The 18952-nt window shown below is 36.6% G+C and overlaps 1 protein-coding gene across 1 annotated transcript; it reads right to left on the bottom strand.

The window, feature by feature from the left end:
• Positions 1-448: 448 nt before the first annotated feature.
• LOC107769959 (transcription factor TCP7-like) lies at positions 449-1982 on the bottom strand. Its single transcript, XM_016589219.2, has one exon. It carries the CDS (start codon positions 1703-1705, stop codon positions 920-922), a length of 786 nt encoding a protein of 261 aa, XP_016444705.1. The 5' UTR covers positions 1706-1982; the 3' UTR covers positions 449-919.
• Positions 1983-18952: the final 16970 nt, after the last annotated feature.

The raw sequence follows: 18952 nt of genomic DNA, 5'->3' as shown, positions 1-18952 counted from the left end.
TCTAGTTATGTTCATCAGTGTATTGATTTCACTTCTCACTGTCCCATGAATAAGTTGATCAGTCGCAAGTGAATCGAGTAATGCTTTTAAAATGATTCAGGGAGGGGGGGTGGGGGTGTGGGCAGAGGAATTGGGCAGAGCAAGAAATGAATATTTCATTTTATCCAATATGGTATCATACTGGATGAGATCATTGACGTAACTGGTAAAGTTGTTGTCATGTGACCAAGAGGTCACGGATTCAAGCCGTGGAAACAACCTCTTGTAGAAATGCAGGATAAGGCTGCGTACAACAAACCCTTGTGGTCTGGCTTTTCCTCGGACCCCACACATAGCAGACGCTTAGTGCACCGGGTTGTCCAGTATGGTATCAAATCAATTATTGAGTAGCAAACATCCCATTCAAGATAACACAAAGTAAGTTCAGTAATGAAAGTCCATAGCACTCTTTTGAGTAGGAAAGTTTAGCTCACAATTGATAGTTTCAACAAATTACAGAACTGAATTAAATAGAAACCTCCACGGTTTCCTTACAAAACATTCATGTGGAACTACAGGTTTTCATAGTCCACACTTGTCCCTATTATCTCTACTAACCACTTGATCAAGCAGCTTATTATGAGGTCTGCAACAACAAAAGTGGAAATCCCCACCAACTTCATCACAAGCAAATCCCCTAATACTTGTGTCCCTTGTTATCTTCCCACAGCTACAACAACACCCAAAATTTGGAGAATTTAAATGCTAACAAATTCGACGAAGCAAACAACCTAATCCTAGCAATAATTCATCACTCACTAGAACCTAACCCCCAAAATTCAACAACAATTTCTCATCTAACACAACATGAACAAACTAGAACATTAACACATATTTATACGATATATTAACAACAACAATAATAATAATATCCATATCTTCAGCGTCCGTCGTCGTCTCTTCTACCAGAAGAAGGCTGCGGCGGACCTGATAAAGAAGCTAGCAAATTGAGGTGTCCTTGAGTCATGGGTAAATAATTCCCCACTCTAGCAGCTGAAGCCTCTCCCATTTGCTGCTGAAAGAATCTTGAACTCTGCAAACTTAACGCTGCTGATGTTGGCGCCATCATTTCTGGTGGCGCCGCAGCAAAGCTCCAAACTTGGCCAAAATCTGGCCGAGCTGGAACAGCCCAGAACCCGGATGTGGGACCCACAACCGTAGCTGCAGGTCCCACATCGTCCTTATTCCCGTTTTCAATGCTCTCATCATCAGGCCGGAGGCGTTTCCCAAGTATAAACGGAGCAGGAGAAATCAACGGCTGTGATGATGGCGGCTGCTTATGATCAAGCGGAGCCGAAATGGATGAAGTTAATATCGATGACGATGAGCTTCGAACTGAAACCGACACAGTAGAGAAACTAGCTGGTATTGTACCAGTACCAGTTGCAGCTATAATTGACGGCTCAGCTTGACGAAGCAACCATTCAATAGTTTGACCATCGGACTTGTGACCTAGTTCACGAGTGAGCTGAAAAACCCTAGCTGCACACACAATTGGCATCCTTATACGCCTTCCTCTACCGTCAACTTTGCTATGACGGTCTTTTACCGGCGGCTTTTTCACTGTTAAAGCGCCGTTTGTACCTCCGCCCCCAGAAGGATTTTGCTGTTGCTGCCTTTGATGAGGATCAATTATAGCTCCGTTTCCTTCTGCTGACGTCGACATAGAAGCAAAAATACAGGATCAACAATGAAGAAGTAACAAATATGATAAATTACTTGATAACCAAATTATGAGTAATGTGTGCCTAAGAGGGTAAATAGAGCGAAAATTGCACCTCAACAAAGGAGTAGAAAAAGATTACTTGAGAAATAAGTTGAAGGGAGTGGTGGATAAGAGTTCGAGTTCAACAATGGAGGAAAATATGGGGAGAGAGAGGAGGGGTCAAATGATTGAGAAGCAGGAACTGGTGGAGACAGGAGAGGGGCACATGGGTGGTGGGGACTAGTACTTATCTTACACAAAATTCACAGCTCATTGCTACTGCTCATCTAGTACACCCACCCTTTACTTCACGCGCTCACTCTTGTTTGGTAGTCGTATTCTCAAAGTAAAAATTTATTGGATTTAGCCACTAAGATTAATGGTTTATTCATTATGAAGCAAATTCTCAGCTTTAACGTCATGTTTTTGTGGGTAAGAATGCAAGTTTAGATTGTTTGATATCTCTCTGCTCAAATGAATCATTTAACTTGATAACTGAAGCAAAATTATGTTAACTGAACTTCTATTACCAGTTAAGGATCCCCAATTTGTATTTTAGCTTGCATATTATTAAAGAAGAAGAAACTATCATCAATAACGAGAGCTTCATTGGCGTATTGAAGTGTGACTGTGATTGAATCGGTTATCTATTGTTTAATATTTTATTTATTTATGTAATTTTTATTGTCTATTTGATTTAGCCGATAAACCTTCCAATAATCGTTAATCCGATACCAATCCGCCCAATATTATATCGAATGGCTAGTGGAGTAGTGTATTTACAAGCAAATAATCAATAAATCGAACCGTCAAGCGAAAATATCTGTCCGCTGAGCAACCCTAGGTGAGACGAGGAAAAGACAACTCGATGTATAAAGCATAAATAGCCTTAATAGAAGCATTAACAATTACTTCTACGATTCGAGCTCGTAACTTATAAATCACGTGATTGAGGGAAATTCTACAATAATAAATTGGTTACGGTTCAAGTTCTCCTCTGTTTAGGGTTTCGTGCCCCCTGTTTCATTTTATGCTTTTAGTTTTATTATTTCCTTCGGCTCAATTTATGTGATACTTTTAATTTATCGAAAGTCAAAATTATTAATTTTTGAAGCTAAATTATATTAGATTAATTTAATATTTTAAAATTTAGATGTTCAAAAACTGATAAAATAGATCTGTCATCTTAAGTAAGAAATGAAGATATTAAATATAAGGTTAAAAATATTAATATCATAAGTACCATTTGCATTTAATTTTTGTTTTTTAAACCCGTTAACATAGATTATATGTCAATCACGGAATCACCCAATTGCAAAAGAAACATGCAAAAATAAATAATTTTAATTATAAAAAGGTATTTAGTAGTATTATACTATTTGGAACAGATAACAACTTACTAACATATGTCAAATCAAGAAGGAAAATAGGGAGAATTTAAGCTTTAAAGGTTGTCAGAGTGGGTCCATTTTAATCCGTACTGTGGACCAAAAGTCTCCAGGGAGGGAAATATTTTGAAACTTTTTTACATCGGATAAATTTATTGTTTAAGTATTTTTTAGTTGATATATATAAATTATATATTGATCATATATGGTTATATGTATATTATATCTAAATCATACTTATATTATATATTTTTCGGTTATTTTTAATTTAAGCGGTTATATTGACGATTAGTTAGGTTAATTTTTCTATACTATTATTTTTCAATTTAAATTTCAAGTTAAAATTGGTCCCCTCATTTTCCTCATTTAATTTATTGTTAGGTCATTGGTGGGTCCCACATTTTTTTTTTCTCCCTCTTGATCAATAATTGGTCTGTTCAGGCTTGAGTTTTAAATGACTTGAGTAGTCTGGCATTGTAATTTGTACACCTTCTCTTTATAACCAAAGTGGACAATAAAATGTTGCATGTGTTCCAACTGTGTTTTAAATGTTTTACCAAAAATAAATAAGCTTTGAATTTTGAAATCTTATAAACAGATTTTGAAATAAAGTAAAAAATTATTCTGGATAAAAGTGAATAAAATTCATGGCTAAACATCTCCTAAAGTCTATTACTTAGAAAAGAAAAAAAGGAGTTGCAACACATGCACCTTTCTGCACATCCTCCCTCCATTTTTGGAGTATTTTTTGGTATTCCAAGATTATAGTAGCTCTACACCTTGATTTTATATTCTCTTATTTTGATTTATGTGATGCAGTGATTCATAATAAAATATAAAAAAGAAATAATGACTTTTGAAACTTATAATTTATAACATGCTGCAACATTTGTTGGGAGAAATTCAAAAACAGTCAGATTTACAAGTGGTAATTGAAAAATAGCCACAGTTTCAAAAATAATCGAATTTTAGCCACTTTACATGTAAAGATAAATCTGAACGAAAATACTGTTCAAAATTCGGAAATATACTGGAACTCCAGCATAATATGCTATACTGGAACTCCAATATAATATACTGGAAGTTCATATATAGGTACTCCAATCTCCAGTATATTATGCTGGAACTTTTCGTGTGTTGGAGTTCGAGCATAACATGCTGGAAATTCATACACAGGCGCACCAATCTTCAGTATATTATGCTGGAACTTTCCGTGTTGCAGTGAAATAGTGACTATTTTTGAATGACTTTACAAACACTTGCTGTTTTTCAATTACCAATCCGAAAACTGGCTAGTCCGTGTTATTTTCAGACATTCGTTTGTTGTATGAAGAAACTTATGGATTTAAACTTTAAACCCATTATGACATTTGTTTAGCTAAATCGGGGTTTAAAGCTAAGTTATTTTCAATTATAAAATATGTTATTCTTTTTGAAACAGAATATGTTATTATCTCAATTAAATAATTAATTAAATTATTCGAAAGGAGCACACTTTTGTAACTTAATATATTTGAACTCGCATCCTATTTATTTCATCAGTCAAACATATTTAAAAGAATTATGTAAGTATGAGGTATCACAAACTTCAACACGGTATCATTTGTTAGGATTGAAATAATCAGGTATCATGCAGAGCAAACTTTGAACGATAATAAATCAAACAACAAAAGAGAAATATACCAAAAGAGACACAAATATTTAACGTGGTTCGGTCAATTAACCTACATCCACAGATAGAGATGAGCAATCCACTATATAAAAGAGAGTACAAAATATTAAGAGAACAACCTCATAAAGAGACAAACACAAGTGACACACTAACACTTGTACTGAAAAGTTCTCTATAATGACTGTATAGTGAGCATTTATATTTGGTTTGGAGGTTTGAGGTCGTGATAGCTTCGTATGGAGTATTACGACTTGGGTGTATCGTCGGTTTTGATTTTTGGGTGATTCAAAATTTATTTGTAAGAATGATCTTCATTATGGAAGCTTTAAGTTTGAATAGTTGACCAAGTTTGACTTTCGTATATTTGCCTTCGGATCGAAGTTTTGTTGGTTCCGTTAGATCCGGATGGTGATTTCTTAGACTTGGGCATATGCTTGGATTTATATTTAGATGTTTCTAAAAGGTTTCGACACTATTTGGCGAAATTTGACAATGTGAAGGTTTGGAAAGTTCAAGGGTTAGACCGTGAGTTGACTTTGGCGTTATCAGATGTTTATTGTAGTTTCAGGAGTTGGAATATGTTTATTATTTCATTTGGGACTTATGCACAGAATTTGAGGTCATTCCAAGTTGATTTGATATGATTTAGCACAAATTTTAAAAGTTGAAAGTTCAAAAATTCATTAAGTTTGAATTGAAGTGTTATTCATGATTTTGATGTTGTTGGGTGTGATTTGAGGCCCTCGAGTGGATCCGCGTTATGTTTTGGGACTTGTTGATATATTTGGACGGGGTTTTCGAGGGGCCCGGATGTTTTTCAGATTGATTCAGACCACTTCGGACTTGTATTCGAATGAATTATCTGAATTTGAGAGTTTTGTCGGGTCCCAAGGTACGAGCCCGAATTTGACTTTTTGGTTGACTTTAAATAATTTATCAAAGATTCGACCTTTATCATTTGGGTTTATTTTCTTTGGCATTATTTGATATTATTGAGTTGCTTTTGGCTAGTTTCAAGCCGTTCAGAGATCGATTTGTGCGGGATGGCGCTTATAGAGTATTGTTTAGCTTGCTCGATATTTGATTTGGCTTGCTTGAGTAAGTATCTTATATAAACTTGGTTGAGGCACTAGTTGCCTGAGTTATTTGTGATAGCTATGTGCTATGAGTGCGCATATGTGTGGGGTTTGAGCTCATGTGCGAGCACCAGTGGTATTTATCCATGCTCGGGTAGCTCTTAGGCTATGATATACCTTGAATTGACTATTATGAGCTATTTGCCTATATTTTGAGATTGCATAGTAGTTGATTTCCTGATTGAGCTTGATATGTGCTATTCTCGTGATGAAATTATCGGTTTAAGATATGATCGCATGCTTTGCACATGCATACATTCTAGCATAACACTTATGCCGGTCCAAGAGCATGAAATCTGATATTCATTGATCATATATATGTATTCTTGTATATTTACTTCTATATGATATAATTTGGACCGGATACCTTTGACCATACTGGGCGGATTGTATTATTATGCATGTGACCACGTATGACGGATTGTATTGTTATGCATGTGACCACGCCTAACATATTGTATTATTATGCTTGTAACCACACTAGGCAGATTATATTGTTATTCATGTAGGCACAATGGGCGGATTGTATATTTATACTTGTGACCACGCCGGATGGATCTATTATGTTGAGTTTGTGACCATGTTGGGCGGATTATAATATTGAGCCAGTAATCACACCAGACTGGTAGCACGTTGAATTGGACGTGCTTGTTTGTGGATATGGATCCATCCACCTAGGGTCACACTCTCATGTTTGTCTCTTGAATGGTGTACACGCTAATTATAAGAAACCGACAGGTTTTTGGTTGATGTGAGTTCTGGGAGAGCTAGTTATTATTATTTGAATCGGGTTGCATGCCGTAATAGGCCTTATTGGCTTATTGTTATTTGGACTGGATTGTGCGGCCCAACGAAATGATATTTGGTTATTGCGTTTCATCTTTACTTGCAATTTCCTTGACTATTTACCTGATTTACTTGCATATCTTAATTATATACTGGATTGTTGACTGGGTAGAACACTTTAAAATAAAAAAAATTGTGAGCAGCAAAGTGGTTTTACTAGTATTTTCTTGATTTGATCATACACATGTTCTATACCTGTTGGATTTAAGAACTAGTACAAGTGACTGGTGAATATTATTTATAATTCTTGCTCTTATTATCTCGCCGAGGTTAGTTATGATATTTATTGAGTATAAAGGGTCGGTTGTACTCATACTATACTTCTGCACCTTACATTCAGATCTTGAGCTGATGTTACGGTACATGGTGGGAGTTGGCACTGAAGATGTACCCATTGTTCGGACATAGCTACCAGTTATTCTTGGTAGTCTTAAAATTTGAGTTATGTTTATGTATAATCAAACAAATGTTGCGTTACTTCCTACCAGCTTTATATATCTAAATCTTAGTGACTCGTGACTTATACTACCAGTCCTTGGGTTATTTTATAAGAATTCAGATATTTCATCATTTATTTTCTAGTATTCTCATTTGGATTGTGTTTATTGTTAATTGGCTAACCTAGAAGATTGGGTTAGGTGCTATCTCTGCTAATTGGATTTTGGGTAGTGACATTCTCCCCCTAAACAAGGCTCTCAAATCCCTTATGGTTACATTATAGATGCCTCTAAATGAGAAAGAAGGATCCTCAATTTATAAAAGCCAAACCTTTTCCTCCAAGAAAATGGACTAGCCAAATATAAAATAATTATTTTTCTTTTAGAAAAAAAACTCAATTATGGAAATCATTGTTTAACTAAAAATATATCTTTCGGTTAAAGTCTAATTTTAGATGAAAACAGGTTTCTAATAACCAAGTTTTGCTTCACTTTCTCAAGGGAAAATAACAAAAATAACTAAGAAAATAATTGATTGCAAAGTCAAGGTAGAGAATTTCGAGAAAGCAGAAAAGTAAAGTGTATATTTCAATATTGACTCAGATGTCCCTTTACAAATAATATTTTGTGCCATTATATATGAATGTACAATAATAACGGTTTTCCCCCATAATTTGAGCTAATTATGGGCATTAATAATATTGATTGCTCATTATTTTGGATACTTGTAACCGGTACATTTATTGCTATAAATGCCTTACATCTGTTACAATTCCCTTCCTCATTTCTTTCCGGTCCATGTATCTTTCCTTCTTTCTACTATTTATTCATTCTTTTCCAGTTGTACTGTCTCGTGGGTGTTTCTTCTTACCTTTTTTTACTCAATCAAATAAGACTGCCACGTGTTTCTATACTATTATTCTACACATTATGCCATGTCAGTAGTCTAATATTCCACATGTACCTCTTTTTCACCACCAATACAGATAGTCCCCCCCACTTTCTTAAATATTCTCTATTGAATATTCGGGAAAGTGAAAAGTTTTAATGGCGGGAATTCTCTATCGCCGTTTTCGAATATAATCATTCTCTTTTCTGAACCGATATGACGTTCATCACTTTCATTTAATGACTATGCCACGTGGCTTTTATCAACTGGTCCTTCGGTTCTTCAGCATCTTTTATGGTTTTCCTGCAACTGCATCAGTCATGAAGTGATGATTCCATTATGATGCTTCATAATGACCTTAATAGTCGTGTCTTCTTATAAATACTTTACCCTTTTCCGATTTTCTAAAGCCTTTCCTTCTTCGTCTTCTTGTCTTACTTCTTTCTGCATCTTTTTATTGTGTTTCTTTAGTTAATCATGGCTTCCCCTGATCCTTGCAAAGTTATCATTGTTGATGAGTTTGTTTCTTCCAATTACCTACTAGAAGTAGAAGAGGTGGTAGATTGCGTAGCCTCGGTTGTATTTCTAACCGTGGTTCCCCTTCTCAAAGTAGTGCTGCCAATCCGTCTTCTTCTAGACCTAGGGCTTCTGCAACCCTAAGATTTTCTTCTAAAGACAAAGATTCAACTAAAGCTCTATGTGAACCCACTGTTAATGAAATTGTTCCTCAAAAGCTATCCTTTGTGACTGATAGTGAATCCGTGAAGAGTCAAGTTTCTTCCATGGTTGTTTTCCTTGATCGTGTTGACCGTTACCCAACTCTAATTACCACTGGTCTTCTTGCTCTGGTTCGAAGAGAATGTAATTGGAAACCCGACTTCCCAATTTTAGTCCATGGTTCTAACTAAAGAATTACTTCATACCAAACTGGCTATTCCTTCGTTTATATATATATCCTTTTACCCTAGGTTTTAAACCTCATATTGACCTGGTAATCATCGAGTTCTGTCGTTACTTCAATGTGTGTTTAGGACAGATTGGTCCTATTATTTGGAGAGTTGTTGCATGCCTCCATTATTTATCAAATTTGGCTTCTATGCCTTTTACTTTTCGTCACCTACTACATCTTTACTCTCCCAAACTATTTCATGAAGGATTTTTTTCCCCTTGTGGCTAAAAGAAAGAAAGTATTAGTTAGCCCTAAGGATGATAGGATCGAGGCTAGTATACTTTCTTCGTTGCTGCTCTTACTAGTGCTTTGGTTGGCGAAGAAAATATGTCTTTTCCAGAAAAGTGAAATTTTGCATGTAAGTATTTGTATCTCACCTTTTTCCTTGCTCAAAATTGATTCTCATGTATTTTTACCCCTACTTTTTCAGCAACTATGGAAGTTTTTAAGGAAATCCCCAACTTCCGTGCTTGGGTAGAAAAGTTGCTATTTGTTTCCCCTATGGAGAGAAGATCTTGGAAATATCTCTCAGAGATTTTGGTGGAAAGTTAAAAAACACACGGTACTTTTTCCCGCTTAATCTTCTTCTTTTTGTCTTTTGCTAACTTAAGAGTTTCTCACAGTGACTCTTTTCTTTTATTAGGGTTTTCCATTCTTGGCGTCCTGCATATGTTCCCACGGTTAGGCTTTCTGTAAGTTCTGCACAAGAGCGGATTTTGAGCGCTTCTTTCTCCAAGAGGAAAATTGCTGAAGCCTGTGGCTCTGAAGGTGAAGAGGAACAAGAAGAGGGTTCCTTAGTGCGCAGGCCTCGGGCTAGGAGGCGCGATATTTTAGATGATGAAGCCACCACTCCTCCAAGTTCAGTTCCTTTGAAAGAGCCTAAAGATGCTACTTTAGTGTGATAAAGAGATGGATGCTCCTCCTCGTGCCTCTACTAATCACCTATTTTCCCGTGGTTTTGATAGTGAAGATTTTGGTCCCATTTTTGAAGAATTACCCCTTGCTCCTCTTCCACCATTAGTCCCTATTCATTCTCAATCTACTATTCCTATTGTTGTTGATACTGCTCCTCCCGTGGCTGCTTTCACTTCCTCAACTGTCCCTGTTGCTACTACTTCTCATGTTGAAGTTGGTACTTCTAGTAGCAATAGGGTGATGAAAAAGGTTATCATAGAAGTCCCTGAAGGTGGTAATCTGTTGAAAAAATCTGGTCAAGCCGACCTATGGTTGAAACCTCTACTTAGCCCAGTTGAGAAATCAAAGTTGGAAAGCTACAACTCCTTGACATGGATGAATTATATTGTTCATTCATCTTTGAAGATTCAAGTCTTAGCTTTTTCCTTTCTTTTTCTCATGGTTATTTACTTTTATTTGACAATCGCTTCTTTCTTTTCTTTTGTAGATAAACTTGATAGGAACATAGCTTATGAAGAGAATTGTTCACACTGAACAACTAGTAAATGATTATTGTACTGAAGCGGATAACTGGAAGGAACAATACGAGAGACTTCAATTGGAGAAAGAAGTTTTAGCTGAAGAGAAGTGTGCTTTGGAGAGGCAAGCAAGGACGATGGCGGCGGAATTGGCAGTTGAAAAAGCCTTTTCAAGTCAAGTTGGCAAAGACAAAGACATCTTTGAGTCCTCATTTTCAGAGCAACTTTCTAAAGCTACTGAGGAGATAAGGGGTTTGAAAGAACTCCTTAGTCAGAAGGAAACTTACGCCAGGGCACTCACTCAGGTTCAAGAAGACCTCCGTGTTTCTTCTGATAAGATCCAGTTCTTGGAGAGTTCCCTTGCCCTTTTGAAGGTTTCTTATGATTCTTCTTTGATTGATAATGAAGATTTGAAGGTTGAAATTGACCAGTGGGAGAAAGATTACGAAGCCCTTGAAGATAAATCGACATTTGATCTAAGTTGGACTTTTTTGAATACCTGCCTCGAGACTTTGATGGAGGCTAGCCAGGAAGGTTTTGATCTCAATGTCGAGATTGATAAAACTAAATAGGCAATCGAAAAAAACTCAGAAAGTCAAGACTTTCCTTCACTTGAGGTCGGTGTTCCCGAAGGTGATGAGCTTACTCTTGGTGAAGTTGGTATTTAAGCTTCTTCTTCTCAAGTTGAATCTTCTCCCGCTGCTGATGATGCCATATTGGATTCTGCCTTTTAGTCTTCTTTCAGAACTTAGTGTGTGTTTTGAATTTTTGATAGGAAGTTTACTTTTTGGAATGGTTGGTTAGTTTTTACCCCTGGTTCGTTTTGGGGTTTGTTTATCAAACAAACGTTTTGGTTTTAACTAAGTATATACTTAGTTTTAGCCAAGTTTAATATATGATCTTTCGTTTAATTTGAGTTTTTGTTTAAACTCTTTAACTTGCATTTAAAAATGCTTTAATATTTTGTGATTTTGGCATAGACACGAATTTTATAAAAAGGGCCCTTTTATAAATGTCACTAATGAAGGAGACGTCTCAAATTCATATTGGTGTAAGTATATGAGAGAAGTAGGAAAATAGATATTTTTGAAGAAGTTTCATGAATAATTTGAGGAAGTTTCATGTTTTGAACTTTCAAATTACATAACACTTTACAAGTATTCAATTAACTTTTTTGTACGACATCTACAACTCTTTCATAACTGTTTTTCTTATATCAGATTTCAAACAATTCTAGGGTATATCTTGCAACACATGACTAATCATTGCCCTTAACCTAAGTACTCGCAGGATCTTGTAATTTATGTCCGCGAGTTTACACTTTATCAAAGCTTATTACAAAGGCTTTTGAATCAGGCTTGTTTTTTTTTCTCTGATTGGCTCTTGACTTTTGATTTTTGGGTTGATCCAGGTTTGAATTCTGACTTTTAGCCTTCTTTTCCTTCATATCTATAGTCCCCCAAGTGTTAGAGCTTTGAAGTATGAAATCTCGAGCACTTGATTATTCCTTCCATTTGGTTCATTTCCTGAAAAAGAAAATACATACGAGACTCGGAGGTATAATTTTAGATGATGATTGCTTAACCCATTTTATTTCCACCAGAAAGGTTGTAACCCAGACCTGGAATAATTTTATATCCCGCGTGTCTTTCAGGTCTAATATCATCATTTGGTGTGGGCTAGCTTTGTGTCTATTATCTAAAATGATTAGTATAATTAAAAAAGTATAAAACTAAACCATACACGAATGATACATGACCGGGGGTTCTTCCTTTGCTTAGAAATAATACTTTTTTAAATGAATAACATTCCAATTCGATGGGAGTACTTTGCCTTCCATTGTTTCTAACTCATAGCACCCTTTCCAGCAATGCCTCGAATCTTGTAGGGTCCTTCCCAATTTGGACTCAACTTTCCTGTATTGGTCGCTTTTGTTGATTGAAAAACTTTTTTGAAGACTAAGTCCCCAATCTTGAAGTATCTAAGATGAGCTTTCCGATTGTAATATCGCTCAATAATTTGTTTCTGCGATGCCATCCTTATTAGATCCGTTTCTCTCCTTTCTTCAAGCAAATCTAGATTTATTCGCATCTCTTCCTCATTGAGTCTTCAGTCACTTGGGTATATCTTGTACTTGGTTCACCTAATTCAACTGGGATTAAGGCTTCAACACCATACATAAGTGAGAATGGAGTCTCTCTCGTACCTGTTTTTGTTGTCGTTTGATAAGCCCATAAGACTCCTAGTAACACTTTTGGCCACTTACCTTTTGACTCCTCTAATCTTTTTTCGAGTTGTTAATAATAACTTTGTTTATCGATTCGGCTTGTCCATTAGTCACAGGATGATAAGGTGTTGAAGTTATCCTTTTAGTCTGCCAACTCTGAAAGAATTCTGTGATTTTCGCACCTATGAATTGTGGGCCATTATCACATACGATTTCTTTTGGAACTCTGAACCGGCATATGATGTTTCGCCAAATATTGTCCCTGATTTCTTTCTCCTGCACCTGTTTGAAGGCACCTGTTTCTACCCACTTGGTAAAATAATCTGTTAATACTAATAAAAATCGTACCTTTCCTTTGGCTTGTGGTAGTGGACCTATGATATCTATCCCCCACTTCGTAAAAGCTCATGGTGAAATAACTGGATGTAATAGCTCCACTGGGCGATGCATGTTGTTGCCATATCATTGGAATTTGTCACACTTGGCCACAAAACTTTCCGCATCTTCTTCCATTTTTGGCCAATAATATCCTGTTCTAATTAAAGTTTTTACCAAAGATCTTCCTCTTGCATGATTTTCACAGTGTCCCTCATGTACTTCTCTCATCACATACTCTGTTTGAGAAGGTCCGAGACATCTTGCTAAAGGCCCTCCGAACATCTTTCGATACAGGTTGCCACAAACCAAACAATAACGGGCAGCTTTTTGTCGAAGTGACTGAGCCTTCTTCTTGTCTTCAGGTAAAATCTTGTACTGCAGGAAATTAACGAACTCGTTTCTCCAATCCCAAGTTAAATTATTGAAGTTCACCTTATTTTTATCCTGATCGAGTGACGAATGAAACAACAGTACTACGGTAGCATTTTCTTCATTTGTTACTTTTGCAACAGATGCGATATTAGCCAACGCGTCTGCTTCCGTATTTTACTCCCTGCGTATTTGCACGATTTTCCATGATTGGAATTGTCTAATTAATTCTCGTGCCTTTTCCAAATATTGTCACATCCTCGCCTCTCTAGCTATATAAGTCCCCTGCGTTTGATTAAATACAAGTTGCGAGTCACTTTTGATTATAATCTACTCTATTCCGAGTTCTCGTGCCAATTCCAGACCTGCAATTACAGCTTTATATTCTGCTTTATTGTTAGTAATGGGATGACACTTTATTGCCTGCCTTATGGTTTTTCTGAAGTTGGAATTAGAATAATGCCTAAACCCGCTCTTTTAACATTTGAGGAGCCATCAGTAAATAAGGTCCAAGTACCCGGATTAGATCCGATGAATACCTATAGTTCCTTTTCTGCTTCAGGAACTATCCCTGGGCTGTAGTCCGCCACAAAATCTGCTAAAACCTATGATCTTATCGCAGTTCTAGGTTGGTATGCGATATCATATTCACTGAGTTCTATAGCCCACTTGGCTAACCTACCTGACAGTTCTTGCTTATGCAATATATTTCTTAAGGGGTAAGCGGTCACTATAAAGATAGGGTGACATTGAAAATAAGGCCTCAACTTTATAGATGCTATGATTAGTGCTAAAGTAAGTTTTTCTAAATGAGGATATCGAGTTTCAGCATCCAATAAAGATTTGCTAACATAATAGATTGGATATTGTTTACCTTTGTCTTTATGTACTAACACTGCATTTACCGCTATTTATGATACAACGAGATAGATGAGTAGCCTTTCTCCATCCTTCGATTTAGCGAGCAACAGTGGGTTTGGCAAGTATGCTTTTAGATTTTTGAGTGCTTGTTGACATTCATTAGTCCACTCAAATTGGTTTTCTTTTTCAACACTGAAAAGAACTTAAAACTTTTCTCCGAAGATTTGGAAATAAATCTTCCTAAAGCTATCATCCTACCTGTTAGCCTTTGCACCTCTTTTTTGCTCGTGAGTATGTCTGGTATTTCTTCAATGGCTTTGATCTGTGCAGGGCTTACTTCTATACCTCATTTAGAGACAAGGAAACCTAAAAACTTACCTGAAGCCACACCAAAGGCACATTTTTCGGGATTTAACTTCATATTGAACTTGTGGAGAATCTGAAAAGTATCTGATAGATATTGGATATGGTCCCCCACCTGTGCTGACTTGACCAGCATGTCATCATGTAGACTTCCATAGTTTTTCCCAGGTGTTCTTCGAACATTTTTGTTACCAATCTCTGGTACGTGGCTCCAACATTCTTTAATCAGAAAGGCATAACTTTATAACAGTAAGTCCCCCTATCTGTGATAAAGAAATTTTTTTCCTCGTCTAAAGGATCCATCTTTATCTAATTATATCCTGAATAGGAATCTAAAAAATATAGTAGAATCAATTAGTTGATCTATATGTGGTAAAGGAACTGAGTCTTTAGGATAAGCTTTATTTAAATCAGTATAATCTACACAAACTCGCCATTTCGAATTCTTTTTTGGTACTACTATAGTGTTAGCTAGCCAGACATGATATTTTACCTCTCGTATGGACCCAATTTTAAAAGTTTTTGTACCTCATCCTGGATCACCTGATTTTTTAAGGATCCTTGCTTCCTTTTCTTCTGTTTGACTGGACAATGGATCTTCATTCAGCTTGTGGGTCATTACCTCCGGTGGTATACCTGTCATATCAGAATGCGACCAAGCAAAAAAATCTGTGTTAGCTTGTAAAAATTTGACAATTTTACCTTTCATTTTTGTGCTTAGCTTCATTCCAATATAAACTTTTCTATCGGGCCACTACTCGGAAAACATGATAGCCTCGAGTTCTTCTATTGTTGTTTTGATATTTTCATTCTCTTCTGGCTCTTGAATGTCATCGGGCCTTGAATCTATGTCTGTTTGTCCACCTTCAGTTGAGGTTTGTGCTGCTTTATCCTCAATTGAATTATGTAATTGCTATTTTTCATTTGCACCATCGTTCATTATGCTCGAATCAACCACTGAATTGATACTTCTAGAAGCCTGCTGATCTCCACGGATTTGTCTAGTCCCCTATTATGAAGGGAATTTAATAACTTGATGCAAAGTAGATGGAACATCATCCATATCATGAATCCAAGGCCTACCCAAAATCATATTATACACCATGTCTGTATTTATTACTTGGAATTTCGTAACCTTGACAACTTCTTCTGCAAATGTGGTAAGCACTATTTATCCTTTTGTAACAACACTTGAATTGTCGAATCCAGATATGGTAGGTGCTTTGGGAACCATTTTTTCATCAGCTTGCATCTCGTTTACCACCCTTAGAAGAATGATACTTACGGAACTACCTGGATCAATCAAAACTCGTCTCACTTTAGTATCATGTACAAGTAAAAATATTACCAGTGCATCGTTGTGAGGGATCATCACGCCATCTTCATCTGCATCATCAAACATTGTCGCGCCCCCTTTTTCTCGCGAAATCGGATTTATGACATTTGAGAGACAACTCGTTCCCGTTTGGGAATTGGGTTTTGAATTGAAGAGTCGCCACCTAATGATTAAAGTGCATTAGGACACTAAGAGGGGTTTGTTTTGAGTAACCAGAGATTGGGCAAGGGCTTGAAATTATCCCAAGGGGAAGGTGTTAGGCACCCTTCAGGATCCACTAGTATGGTTCCCGGCCAAACTATTGTTGTAACTTAAGTGCAAATAACACATAGGCAAATAAAGGCTTCAAATAAGAGGGGATTTTCACGTAATGGTTACAAATAAACAAAAGTAAGAAAAAGGAAATAAAAAGAGTTGATTTTCTTAAAAGAAATGGTTTAAAAAGATTTACAAGAAACAAAGAAAACAAAGGGAAGGGGGTCCTAGGTTTATTAATAATACGGATCACCCCATACAACATCCGGTAATCACTCCTTAGTGAGGGGCTACACGTGATGTTATCGTGTGGTCATCATTTCCATGTCTACCCTTTCCCACCCCGTTAAGGTATTAAAGCGCGGAATGGTCTCGTTTACTTATTGCATGTTATTACCCGCCCCAATTCTATCAGCCCTAGAGGCACTTGGGACTACTAATCCTAGAGGGAGGAGGTATTAGGCTTATTTGTGGTTTCAAAAGGTAAAATACTAAGGCGACAAACAAAACACATATAACAAGTTTGGGGAAGCATATAAACAAATAAAAGGGCTCAAACAGACCTCCTTTAAACCAAAGAAAGCACATAATGTAACATGACTTGCATGTACTGTTTAGGGTCTGATTAAAACTTAAACAGTGGAGGCAGATTGATTTATTACATAGTTCAGAGAAGAAGCCCGAATCAGGCATGTCTGCTGGTTGTAGCTGATAAAAGTCTGATTCAGTTCATAAACTGTCTTATGGCCTGCCTAAGTGTTAGACGAAAACCTATAGGCATGATATCTACTGATTTCAGAAAAGATGAAGTATACTGATTTTTTAAAAAGGTTGCCAGTTATTCAGGAAAGACGAGTTTTGACAAAAGATCATAAATTCTGCAGACGTTAGACAATGATTTTAGATTTGTAGGCGAGTGAGACGTTTCAGACTTGATTATTAATTCCTATAGGCATGCTTTCTAGGCATTGTTGATTTTAAACCTTTTTACTGACATAGCAAGAGTGCAGAAATCCTATAGGCATGGCATCTAAATGTTGTACTTCGTTTAAGCCTACGAACATGAAATTTAAATGCAGTTAGTTATTTAAGCCCTATAAACAGGTTTGCCTAGTGACAGGTGCATATGCAGGATTCGGATTTCTAGTTAACGATGAGCATGATATCTATATGAGAGATGGAGAAATTTAACTATAGACAGGATATCCATATGAATGCTGAATTCAGAAACCTATAGGCAAGATATCTATATGGGTGCAGAATTCCTTGTCGATGCCCCCTTTTTCTCTAACCGTGGGGTCAGAAATCGGGTATACGACATTGGGAAGACAACTCTATTCCCTTTCGAGAATTGGGTTTAGAAGTTGAAGAGTCACCACCTAATGATTATAGTGCATTAGGACACTTTAAGAAGGGTTTGAGATGAAGAGACCAGAGATTAGGGTAAGGGCTAGAAATTATCCCGAGGGGAAGGTGTTAGGCACCCCTCAAGATCCACTAGTGTGGTTCCCGGCCATGTTACAATTGTGACTTTACAAGTAAACAATCAAGGCTCAAATAAGGATTCACATATAACATTGTAATCAGGTTGAAAACTTTCGAAGGTAAGTAGAGAGGGCAGAAATTTATGAAAAAAAAGATTTGAACAGTTTTACAAGAAGAGATAAAAGTAAATAAAGGGAGGGGGTCATATGTTTATGATTAATATGGATCACTTTAATGCAATACCCAGCAATCGCTCATCAGAAAAGGGGTCACACGTGATATTAGCGCATTGGTCATCATATCCATATCTACCCTTCCCACCTCGTTAAGGTGTTAAAGCGCAAAATGGTATCATTACTTATTGCATGCTATTACCCGTCCCAATCCTATCAGTCCCGGAGGCATATGGGACTACTAATCCTAAAAGGGAGGGAGTTGGGGCTTTTGCGGAGTTTTCAAAAGGATAAAAATCTAGGCGACAAGCAATAACAGATAGCAGTTAAAAGGGGTACAAATAGCAGTTAAGGCTCAAGTCGGCCTCCTCATTCAAAGCAGCAGATTATTTAGCATAACTTACAAATACTGGTTTGGTCTGTATTAAACTTAACGTAGGAAGGGTGGCTAATTTATCATATATTTTCAGATAAGAAGTCCGAATTAGGCCTGCCTGTTGGTTGTAATTATCAAAACTGATGCAATTATAAAATTTTACCATAAGGCTTGCCTAGGCGTTAAACAGAACCTATAGGCATGATATCTATTAGTTTCAGAAATAAAAAAGTAAACTGATTGCAGAAAAGAATTGTCAATTACAGGGACATAAGATCTGCAGGCGTTAAACATTATTGCTACTGATTTTAGGCTTATAAGCGAGTTGACAATTCAGGTTTAGTTAAAAGCTCCTATAGACATGCTTTCTAGGTGTTACCGATTTGAGCACTGTTATTGCTTATGCAGGAATCCTATAGGCAGGTTGTCTACATGCAATTGATTAGGTATTTAAATCCTATAATAGGTTTGCCTAACGACAGATGCAGAATACAGAAAGTCCTATAGGCATGGTGTCTATATGAAGATGCAGAATTTCAGTGATTTATAAAATGCAGAACTTTAGAAAAATAGTAATCCCTATGAACATGGTATCTACATGAGTGCAAGAATTTCAGTGATTTATAAAATGCAGA

Source organism: Nicotiana tabacum, chromosome 16 (genome assembly GCF_000715075.1).
Source record: "Nicotiana tabacum cultivar K326 chromosome 16, ASM71507v2, whole genome shotgun sequence".
Taxonomy (NCBI): Eukaryota; Viridiplantae; Streptophyta; class Magnoliopsida; order Solanales; family Solanaceae; genus Nicotiana; species Nicotiana tabacum.
Note: the sequence above shows the minus strand (reverse complement) of the source record. Positions and strands in the feature narration are given on the sequence as shown.

Coding starts and splice junctions, on each gene's coding strand:
- LOC107769959 (XM_016589219.2), bottom strand. CDS start 1,705: ATGTCGACGTCAGCAGAAGGAAACGGAGCTATAATTGATCCTCATCAA.